This window comes from Thunnus maccoyii, chromosome 12 (assembly GCF_910596095.1).
Source record: "Thunnus maccoyii chromosome 12, fThuMac1.1, whole genome shotgun sequence".
Taxonomy (NCBI): domain Eukaryota; kingdom Metazoa; phylum Chordata; class Actinopteri; order Scombriformes; family Scombridae; genus Thunnus; species Thunnus maccoyii.
The window spans coordinates 16,865,324-16,877,422 of NC_056544.1; the positions used below are offsets into that span (position 1 = coordinate 16,865,324).

General features: G+C 39.8%; 1 protein-coding gene across 2 annotated transcripts in view; it reads right to left on the reverse strand.

Moving 5' to 3' along the window:
* The window catches only part of slc22a23 (solute carrier family 22 member 23), a 38,413-nt gene that overhangs the window by 7,686 nt on the left and 18,628 nt on the right, over positions 1-12,099 (reverse strand). For both annotated transcript variants that reach the window (XM_042429405.1, XM_042429404.1), the window contains exons 4-7: positions 6,912-7,080; positions 4,969-5,096; positions 2,652-2,754; positions 1,595-1,830 (exon numbers count right to left, since the gene is read on the reverse strand). In XM_042429405.1, the coding sequence (XP_042285339.1) occupies positions 1,595-1,830; positions 2,652-2,754; positions 4,969-5,096; positions 6,912-7,080 (636 nt within the window). The remainder of the gene's footprint in view (positions 1-1,594; positions 1,831-2,651; positions 2,755-4,968; positions 5,097-6,911; positions 7,081-12,099) is intronic.

Here is a 12,099-nt window from a genome sequence, read left to right on the forward strand (position 1 = left end):
AAAAAGGTTACATTTTCACATTCAGTCAGACAATAAATTAAATCCAGGGGTCAAACATTAAAAACAAAAACACGCACACACGTCGGGGAAAGCTTGTCAACACACAGTTACAACACAAACAACTTCAAAGGGGAACATGAATCATGAGCATAACCTTGATGTGTTGACTCTGGTTAAACATTAAGTCAGGCTCATTTGTAACTCAATAAACGGACTTGTGTACCGTTTTGATCATCCGGAGCACTTTTTAGTACACATTGACGACAACAGCAGTTTGTAAATCATGTTTGACTACTCCATTAAAAACAACTAAAGGTAATGAAGCTCTCACGTAGTACACTCAACACGCTGAGCATTAGCATCGATAGCACGTGTGCTGGAGACAGAATTTAGACTAGAAATGATCGAGATGTCTCAAATGTAAGGACTGTCAGTTTGTGTTACTATTAAATGGGTTTAAACTGCCACATTTGGCTGATATTTCCTCCGTATGAAACACTGGATAGAAGGGAGAAAGATGGCTGAAATCAGTATGATGATATAAATACTTTTTTCCAATATTGACATATATTGTAATACAATAAATATATTCACACACAAGTCATATATAAAAGAATCTCATTGATCTTTGATGCGATTAACTGTCCCACTGTTATGCATTACATCAGACAAAACTCTTTTAAAATCCAATTTGCCTAACCATAACTCTATCTGAGTCATTCATTTGGACAGATTTGTTTTAAAAACAAACTTGTACAAGACAATATAATTATATTATCATAATTAGATTAGACTGTATTTCAATATTGGCCAGTCATCTCCTCTATGATGAAGGTTTCTCTCTGACTATGATTCAAAAAAATCCTGTCTGCAAAACCTTTTCCACATATTGTGTATTCAGTTAATTTAAGTTTAAGTTATTTCAATCGTCAATTTACAGATTTATGGATAAAGCTGTCGTACATATATTTATTGTTGTCAACAAATCCCATAAAAAGACCAAAAGCAACAATACATTAGTTTGTCTTTAAATACTTGCCAACTTCTCTATCCTGGCACTCTTCCCCAAGCTCAATCGTTGATACTGAAGATGTAAATCTTTTTAAAGAGGCTAAAAAAAATACATAGTTTCATTTTTGAAATAGGCTTAAGTAGTTTCCTAAAACTGGCACTGCAGTTTTTAGCAAAAGTAGTAAATAGTGTATTTGTTTGGGACTATTTTCAGCCGCAGATTAATACCCATTTCGTGCACTAGTGAGTATTTGTGGCACTCAGGTTATTGACTTAAAATAAACTACAACGTCCGTGTTTACTGTACTGAAGGGACATATCACCAAATGCAACTGTGTGCCACCGTTATGTTTTTTAATAGTTTTGACAATAAGAAAATACAGATTAACACCATTTTTAAGGCCTAATTTTGAGAGAATTTTGTGCCCCCAGAGTTTCTTTGACACAGAGTACTGACACAGAATCCAGGATATCCGAAGCCAGTAAACTAGACGTAGGCGTAGACATAACTAGACAAGACCTGCCTCAAGAAAGAGTAGAATTTCACTTGTAAGTGGATGTGTGTTCTTGATGAAGTACTCACAGTTGAGCAGGCCCAGCTGCAACAGTGATGCCAGAGCAGTGATGATCATGAACATGAGAAGGCCACCCCGTCGTCCCATCAGGCCCACCGCCGGGCACAGCGCCAGGCAGGATGCCACAGCGATGCCTGCCATGGTGTAATAGTCTGCATAGAAGTTGTGGAACATGGTGGTTTCCTGGGCTTCGGGGTCCATCATGCTGCGGGCGAAACAGTGGTGGATCCCATAACCTGTTAGCCTGGATAAAGAACATACACAATGCAAAGTGGTGAGGTAGAAGGTAAAATAGAGGTATATCAGGCTACAATGGCTACATTAGGGGATGCTAGACAGAAGATGTTAGAGGAAGGTTGTGGGAACAAAGGGATAAAATGGTATATATAAAGTGAAAAGATAAACAAGAACAGATAGCATATATACACTCATGTCTAAAAGATGAAGAAGTTGGGAGGAGATGGGAGAGGAAGAGGCACAGTTTATTATGTTTTCTCTCATCTTGAAAAAAACTGCACAAATGTAAATACAGACCTATTGACACACACAAGCACACACACCCCACAAGCATACACAAAAAAGGCAAGCAAACACTCACACCCTTTCTCCTGCTTGTCTAATGTTTCATAAGGATACAGCTCATGTAAAATTTATGGTGACTCAGGGAGTCAGGGACACCATGCACTGAAGCAGAGCTAAAGCTGCATCTGCCTAGATAAAGCTGAGGTCTCAGATGGAGAGAAGAGGAGAGATCTCACTGGAGATGAAAAGGCAGAGAGGCACAAATATGGAAAGGTAGACTGTTTGGACAAAAAGCAGAGAGGGCCGCTGATGAATGCTGTATCGAGCCGCCAGGTCAATAATGGCATCTTGACAGCAAAATATGGCATGTCTGACTGGCATGGCCTCGCCCTACACACACACACACATCTACAAGCACTCGCACACATTTGCTTTTTTTTCCTCTCTTCTCTGGTTCAGATGCTCCCACACATATTAGCACCTCAATCACATAGATGTCCAAATTACTTTCTAAGCAGCAATACGCATATGACAAATACTTACGAGTTGACACACAGCACAACAATATTCTTCCACAGGTTCCTTGTCCCGACCATTTTCACAATGCATGTCTTTTTGGGTTTCTTTTGAAGAGCTCTCTGCAGTTCTGGAAACAAGCAAGCCAAGTTAATATGTGACTTTTGAGGCGGATAACAATATTTGAGAGTAAGAGTTATTTCAAGTTATGTCATAACTTGAAGTGTAGTATTGCAAGGGATAGCCATTTTGAATAGTCTAAAGTTCAGCAGTTTTTAATCACCTTAAGACTCTCATGGTCACTGTTCATAGTGTAAATGCATTAGTGTTGCTTCTTGGTTATTGTACTCTTGTATCTTTACGTGGGGGGAAAAGTCTATAAAACATTACACACAAATATCTAAAATAGATAATGAAATAAAAATTTGATGACAATATACCAATATTCATTTTATACACTAAAACTAACACAAAATCACCCATCTTTTGCTAATTATCCTGCAAATTGTCAATTATCTCTCATTATCACAGATCATTGTGACAAAGATGTGTACTGAGGAAGGATATTTACACCTGAACAATAAACCTTACAGTAAAAGTAATTTAATAGTAGATTCTGATAAACCAACTTCACTGGAAATTAAATAATCTCATATTGTAATTCTAAGTAAAATACGACAAAAATATTTCAAACTTTAAAAAATATAGAGAAAGAAAGAAAAATATGAGTCAAAACACGTAAAAATCAAGCATATAAAATATTTATGTGCTGTCCTGCAATTTCTGTTTTCGTATCTGCCTTCATATACACAAATACAAAAATATATTCGATAAGTAAAATACAACAAAAATATTTTAAACCTTTCAGAAAAATAAGAGTGAAAAAACTAAAATAGCCTATGTACTCCAAACATATACACAACACCAATATAATCGTGATATACTGACATCAACCTGCTAATATTAAAATCAGGCACCAGTCGATATAATCTTGTCAAATTGACTTTCAAAGGAAACTGTGACAGCACTATGTGTTCTCCAAAAAGTCAAACAAGGACACCCCTGATTTATCGCAACCAGATATTGCACATGTATTTTTAATGAGAACATTTCTTCCCACACGACCGATCTCCTGCTGCTTTGTGAGACAGGTATGACAACGCTCTGAGAGGGCAACACCCCTGAGCCACTGGTGTTACACGACCTGGCACACGGAGGATGTTTTGGTATCAGACGGCGGGTTGCCACAGGAACACTGCTTTGCGGTCAACTGTATGTGCATGTTGACTCAGGCATGTGACAGCATTCCACACCCCCGCCTCAAGGTTATCTCTGGCAGTATCACTCAGGCTTTCCAGTGATCCTCTGGCAAGGCTACAAACCTCTGAGTAAGACTATCACAGCCAAGATCTATGCACATCTTTCGGCTCACTTTACAATCAGTATCAATTTCTTATCAGTATTTATACATGGATCTGCTGTGTCTAAATGCTTGGACATGTTTCTCAACTAGTCTGCTATAGCAGCAGTAAATGAGAAAGTAGGAGATATTACTTTAAGGGTTGGTAACAGCCAGTTACTATAAAAACAAGAGAAGATAAGCTCATGTCTGTTACAATGTACTTTTCCAAATGCTGCATCAGCATGTAGTCTCAGAGTTCTAAAGAAGTGCAGTCAATTTCACACTGAGTGGTTCCTCTTTAAGCCTTTTTTCCCAGAAGAAGCACCATTTTTCCAAATGTATTGATAACTACAGTAAGCAATAGCAGGCCAAAAACGGAAGATATATACCAAGGTAAACAGCACTGTTAAAGCTTAATACAAACACAATCTGCTATGACATTTTGACAACACAATCCACTCTGCTCTTTGCCTCCTCTACTAGCAGGTCTTCTGAGTACAGACACTAACAGTTAACCCGGGGTCAAAGTGCCTAACCCGCGTCCATCTGCCGTCTGTACACCATCATGTCAGCTCATATCCACCCACCCGAGCTGTAATGAAATTAATGAAGTCCTAAAGTGTCATAATGCAACGTTCAACACCCACTGCTACCGTTTGAGTGGTCTGTTACTATGGTAACCAGACAGTCAATGGATATAACCTTGTCAATCTGCCTTATTTAGGAAAAGCACAGCTGGGGATACTACAACACACCCTGTGCTTGGAAAAAAAAGAAAAATAAGCTCAGAAGATAGCACTGTGGCAAACAAATAATGACACAATGGCTATTTTAGTGAAAAACAAATACAGTAACATATACATCCCATAATCATCATATCAAAATGTAAAATGTAGCCTATTTAGTGCTTATTTCTTTAATTAGTGTCAGTATATTCCTTACCTGTGAGGATGTTATCTGTATCGAGCTCCATGTTCACCCGGTTTTTCTTTGCTATGTGTCCCATGATCCACTTGGAGCGGCAGTACTGCTGAGTGGCCAACAGCCAACGCAGTGACTCAGGGAAGACCCTGTCAAAATAGACGGGGGATGTCCTTGTTAATAAGACATGAAAAATGAGTCAAAATGAAATGAATCCTCCTTTTAAAAAGGCTTATTGAGATCTCATTTAAGCAGGGTTAACAGTATTAAATGCATAAAGAAAACTGTACTGGAATGCCAATGTAGATAATAAATTGCTTTATTACATATATTACTTTCATCGTGGTTAACATCCTTAACGGGAAATCAGTCCATTGCATCTTCACACACACAAACCCTCACACACCATTTACAGGTATTCAAATTAGCTTAAACCTGAAGTCTGACGGAACAACAAATAAACATGATTGCAGTTGTTTTCCTATCATTGCTTTTATTTGCTACCTTCTATTATCTGGTATTTAGTTTTGTTGCCCACACATTCCTCTGAGTGGTCAGGCATCTGCTTGCAGAGATATGTTAATCTGAAGATAGCTGACTAAAACAATGCCAACATCCCTCAGTTGGTTGGATTTCTGTGAAACAGATGTCTATGCAAGTAAAAGTGCAGGTTTGCAGCACTGGTTTTGTTTTAAATTGTTTCTCTAAATCAGCAAACTTAGATCATCTGCAGTGTTGAACTGTTCAGCCCAATCAGCTGTATTGGTGAATTTGCAGAGTCAGCCATTTTATCGGTGATGAATTCAGTTGGTGCCCATAAATGCTGTCTAGCTTAATCAAGAAAAGTCACCATGGGGTCCATACTTTTCCCCAAATCCTCTTGTGAAGTTCGGCCGATGTATTTTCATATCTCAGTATCATATGCTATTTGGACGGCACTATAACATGTTTGAAATACCAGAAAGAGGGGGTTGCCAAAATGTGTAAGACAGCTTCACTATCCAATGCCCAGTTATATAAGAGAGAGAAAGATCAGTTTCACAACCTATTTTATGTCCTCTGTGGGATTTTTTTTTCAGCCAACAAGGCCATGATTGCATCAAAGCAGATGACAAACATGCTCCAGGCACCTCACACATCTTAGCCACCTAACCGCTCAGTGGTGAGGGACATATCTTTGCATGTGAAGTCCCTTTCATCATCAAATGTGAGGACAAGTCAACCTTTAAAAAAGAAGCTTCCACATTTTCCTTCTCTCACACATCCATTCACCATTGTAACAGTAACTACACTGCTGTCTGCCTGACCTCTGCACTGTATCATCCTCCTGCTGTGGAAATCCCCTTCGATCGGTTCCACTCTCTGTGTCCCACACTGATTGAAGTGCACTATATCACCGATATTGATATGTGATCACATTAGTGCTTTAAAGTACTATTTCTGAGGGAAAACCCCCTTTGTTCTTTGGGCACACCATGGAGGCATGCCAAGGTCTTTGACACTCGATAAAATCTATTTTCTTGGATTTTCTTCTGCTGACTTTGTACACATCAGGAGTTTTTTAAAGCCCTCTGTGCCATGGTAAAATAAATGAACACACATATGTTTACTGCTTGAGCTTTAGCAAAAGAAACTGAAGTCACAATAGAGGTCACTAGAAATAAGTTAATGAAAAGACTTTACATTTAATTCTGCTGGGAATTCAGTGCTGGAACATGTACTGTTTCCAATTTTATCATTGATGAACACTGTACATCTCTTGACTTAACAAGGTTTTATTTGGACTATACAAATGCTGGATGTTTACAATCTAAAACACAGAATTCCAATGGAAATGGCATCACAGATTGTAACAGTAGAAGAGTCTCATGTAGAATTCAAACTAAAGAAACACAAACAAAATAACGGAAATATAAGCCGAGTTTGCGCCAAAGTGCGGCAAATGCTTGGGTCTTTTTCCTTACCAGATGTATGACAGCATAAGCAGCAGAGGGCAGATGATGACAGCCTGGAGTACCTGCCAGTCGCGACAGAGGTATGCCACACCTGGCATCAGCAGCTGACCTCCCAACACCACAAAACTGGCCACCATGGTCATGGAAAAACGCCACCCTGGCAGGCACAGCTCGATCCCTGGCAGAGAGAAAAAAGAAGGGCAAGAGTGTTATTAGGTTTTCTGCAAAGGACAAAGACACAAAATGGGCGTGTGCTGTATGACATCAAAGCAAATAATACTTTTTCCAGATTTTCTACCCTCACCAGTTGAATTTATGTAAACAGAACATTAGATCTGATTTTTTCTTGCACTGACAGAAGCATTCACCTCTGATTATGTGAGGCAGACAGACCACAAAATGGATTGCGAGGGTGATGTCGTCCTCATGAAGCCAGTTTTACGTTCTGATGCGACACAGACGTTATTCCCAAGCCGTCATACATTATGACTACTACTGTATTTTTACTGTAATTTTTACCACAGCAAAACATCTGGGTTTACACTTTTTAAAAACTAAACCAGTGGAGCCAGTGCCACCCCAGTTAAAAAAAAAAAAAAAAAAAAATGTGTGTCAATCCTGCTGAAATAATTTGTTGATTGAGATTAAATTCATTCCTTATAATTTTGATAATCAATTAAACTTTTACGTCACTTATGCCAAACATTTACTGGTTCCAGCTTCTAGGAATTTTGAAGATGTCACTTTGGGGCTCAGCACAGAAATGTAAAAGGAATTTTTCACAATTTTTTGACATTTTACCAATTAAAATTAATCCAAAAAAAATAACTGATAGATTAAATCAGTGTCATAAACATGTGTAGTTCACTTTGGAGCTACAGTAAATGTATAATATTGTGACATTAAATAAAAGCGATGAATCATTGTCTACAGTTGTTGTTCAGAGACAGTAGACAGACCAAGACAGTAGCCTGCTGTGAGAGTGAACTAACTAGAAAGAGGTTCCTTGTGCTCATTTCTCCTCTATCAGAATGGCACTGATTCATTCACTCGGTCATTAGCATGCACACCACACTGGCAGCCAGCGACCACAGACAGTCAAGCCCTTTAGTTACTGCAGTGTGAGGACGGGTTCACATCAAACCACAGAAAGTGAACACTACTGTAATGCTGCTATTCTCCTACTGCCCCAATCATTTGTCCGGCTTCATTCATTCCTTTTTGTTACATGTCACTTTTTTTTCCCTAATTAGTCTTTTCTACTGCCCAGGAATGTGAACAGTCTCCAGATGGGCCTTTCAAGGTGACAGGGCCAACATAATACAGTGGGTGTCGGCAGCCCCGCTTCATTCCAGTGGAAAAGACCGGAATTTCAATTAGGACTTGCCCCCTTCTGAGGACATGAATAATGCTCTCTGTTCACAGACACTATCGCAGCTGGAATGACAAAGCCAATGAGTGGAGAACAGGGCGATGGGTGCAAGACCTGCTGAGTTTGAACCAACTAACCTTGAGTTTCCTTCTCTGTGTGCTGCTGGGAGAAAAGTGACGGTTCACTGGTTATGGACTGCATGGGATTTGAAATTCTTTAGTTATGTATAAGGCGTCATGTGCACCGAACAGGTCACTGCATTGTGACCAGAAAGTACATCCTGTGGTGTGCTATGGAAAAGTGCTCACACATGCAAACATACAGATGTATAATAGTACAAACAATATTATTAATATAACCTTGTGAATATATATAAAATATGCCAAATATTCTGTAGATCACAATGCAGAATGAGGACCAGAGGTTATGAAAAGGAAATTAGGCCTGAGCTCCTTACTCTTGTTGATCCTAATCCTCCACAACCCACTAGATCAGCATTCCCACAATGCCCTGCTGCAGTCTGTGCCCCACTGACATAAATCTACCACTAACTAATCTGATATCACACAAGAAACTCACAAAAGATGCTAACACATGGTCTCTGGGGTGACAAAGCAAGTGGGATATACACATTAATAAAAACAAAAATAGACTTTTAAACACATTTGGCCACAGACTGAACACCATGCGACAATGACGTCATCAACAATAGCCAATTAATAATGACAATAATCCGCAAAGAAGCTTTAGTTGGTTTTGCTGACTTTGGCAAAACAAGAAAATGAATCACAGCCTCTGGTACACGTCACGGCAGCTCACTAGCCTTCTATCCAGTACACAGCTCAGTCAAGGAGGCCCATTGTTTTACAACTGAAACAGATTGGTTGACCGCTATAGGCACAGTGCAGCCACTCCCTGAACCCACATGCTAAGGTCATGACCTTTTGCTGGTCATATGAGGTCCTTATGGCCCTATGCCATGATTTCACTGCCTGATCCCGGCCACTGAGTCAGTCAAGTTTATCTTATACAGCGAGTCTATGGTAATTCTCTACACTGAAAGGTATTGGATTTTTGCCCTGTGGGACTATTGGCACAGATGTTTGTTGTGATTAATTTTTATGGCATAATTATGATTTATTTTTAGTTGCATCAGCTGTGGCTGCAAAGGCTGGAGCTACAGGCCTTCTTGTAGGAGTCACGGATAAAAGCAGAGTACAGCTGTACTGCAGTTGCCATCCTTCATCTCCTCACACATCTTTTACCTGCACTGCTGTGAATTTCCATGCCTCACGGTAAATACTAGTCTGGCTCTAGACCTCTGAATCACCACCCCAATCCATTTATCAATTTATTGAGGGATTCAAACACGTCTGGCTGCTGTTGTGCTAATTAATGGCTCTAATCCCACCAATCAGAGCTTTGGCAGGATTAAGAATGGGGACGTCATCTTCCTAATTAGCTTGCTAGCTACCTAGCCACATACTGTACATTCATTGTTGGTTTGGCTTTACACGTGAGATTTGTTGAGAATAAGAAAAATCTAGAAAATCACCAGCCATGTCCTTTAAAAATAGTGACACAAAAATGGCTACAAAAATGGCAGCAAGCATGGATGGGATACAGCTGTGCAGGTTGTTGCAACTTTTAAATGGGCATATTTCTTCAGCCGTTGTGAAAAAGTTAACTGTTCCTTGCAATCACTACCATAGCTCCAGCGTCAATTGAAAAAGGCGCCCGCAGGACAAATGCTTCACTGGCTACTGATTGGCTGAGGCAAAACCAAACAATATACAGTAACCCCCCCCCCTGCAAACAGAAATTGGCTAACATGACAGGCTAAATGAATGTTTTTGTAGTGAGCGGTTGGTCTACTGGAAGATGTGGTGCCAGTGGCCAGCTGGCACCAAGCCTGCCAGGTCTTTGAGACTTAGTCATCTTCTATTTGGGTGACATGACCGAGCCCAAGCAGGTGTCAATGAGGAATGCAAGCTTACGTATTAGATGTAAGCTGGGTAAGGACCTCTTTGTGACCTTTTTTTATGATTGTAACGAAGTATAGACAGGTGACTAAATAAAGGAGAGCCCAAAATAAAAGGTCTTTGTAAGGTGTTAGGCCACCACAAGCTACCAGAACAGCTATGTTCTTTGGCATATTGTAGATTCTACAAGGAACTTTACTTGAAGTTAATACACAAATCTTCCAAAAGATATCCCCTCATTTTGTGTTTCAATGATGGCAGTAGGGAGTACTGACTCTCCACAATCCACAATCTCCTATAGGTGTACAGTTGGGTTAAGGTGATGGTGATTCTTAGACCATTCAGTGACTGCTTGTCCCCTGTATGGAAGCATCTGCATTTATTGTTTTCCCACTCATTTACTCCGTTTTTTTCTTTAATTTGTAGGAGAGCCAGGATGAGTGAACTGCCCACCTTCTAAGCCACAGATGTAAATTCTTTGTGAGACTAAACTCAATTTTAGCAAGTATAAAGCTGCTCATTAGTTTTTGGAGTGCTTCCTCTGAGTAAAAGGCCAGTGCAGCATTGTCAGCAAACAGCATTTCCTGACTAGGACCCAGTGAACCTTGGCCTTGGGCTTAAGTTACAACAGATCGAAGAGGTTTTTGTGTGAAGGCAAATTGCATCCTCAGTGGAGGCCATATAAAAAGCAGCAAGGAGGAGAAGATACCAAACTGTGTGGGGGCGAGTGCACAGCCCTGTTAAACCCAGAGTCAATCAGGAAAGTCTCTGAGAATAGGACACACCACTCTTAAGGTGTCCTTCACATGTTAATAGAACGTAATCATCCAAGAGGCTACATGGCAGATAGCCAATGCCCTGATGGAGTATGATTAGACTTCTTCTGCTGACAAAGTGAAGAACTTTGTCAGGTCAATTACAGGCAAAAATAGAGTGGTCTTCTTTTCTTGTGGCATTTGTTTTGAAGTTGTTGCAGTGAGCAGATCCTGCTGATGGTAGATCATTGAGATTCTGGGTACATATATGCAAGAACAAAGTACAAGTGGTTATTTGAAATTACTGTGGCAAATAAAGAACTCTCCGAAGGGATATTCCATAGTATTTTTCACTCTTCTTTGATTATATAGGCTATAGGGTGACTGTGTCAGCACACAAATATCCTGAGGTACCCTCCCTTCCTCTAAGCACTGAAAAGGGGCTATTGACCATGAATAAGATCATACTCATTGATTAGTCCCTTATCTGGAACTGCAAAGAATGCCAACCAGCCCAACTAGCCACAGGCACTTTCCTTTGATCTGTGTGCTGATATTCTCAGTAATCAAATCGTAAGTAAAACAATACCAGGAGAATATTTTCTTTTGGTAATGTTTGCATGTGAGTGTATTTGTATGTACTAACCCCCACCCGTTCCTCCCACACACAGAAAGATCAGCACAAAACTAAGCCATCAGCTCTCCAGGAGACACCAAATGGGAATACTGACTGATGAATAGCTTGTACTATGACACAAATACAACACTGAGAGCCAGACTGTCTAAACACAATAGATTCATTAGCCAGAACAAAGAATAATTGAAACAGCTTTTATTTCTTTTTCCACTTATCAAAAGAAAGTGCAAAGGTTGTCCATGCTGATTTGGCCAATCACTGGACTTCACTCAGGAATTGGTGGCGTGAGATAGCTTGAGGTTATGTCATGCACTGTCTTTCTGAAGAAATAAGGGTTAACCATGATTCCAGCTGTGGGTCAATTACAACACAACCAATAGGTCAGCCAGAGGGAAGCAGATTTACAGTAAAGACATAAAAAAATAAAAAACAGATGTAGCATGGAGCCTTA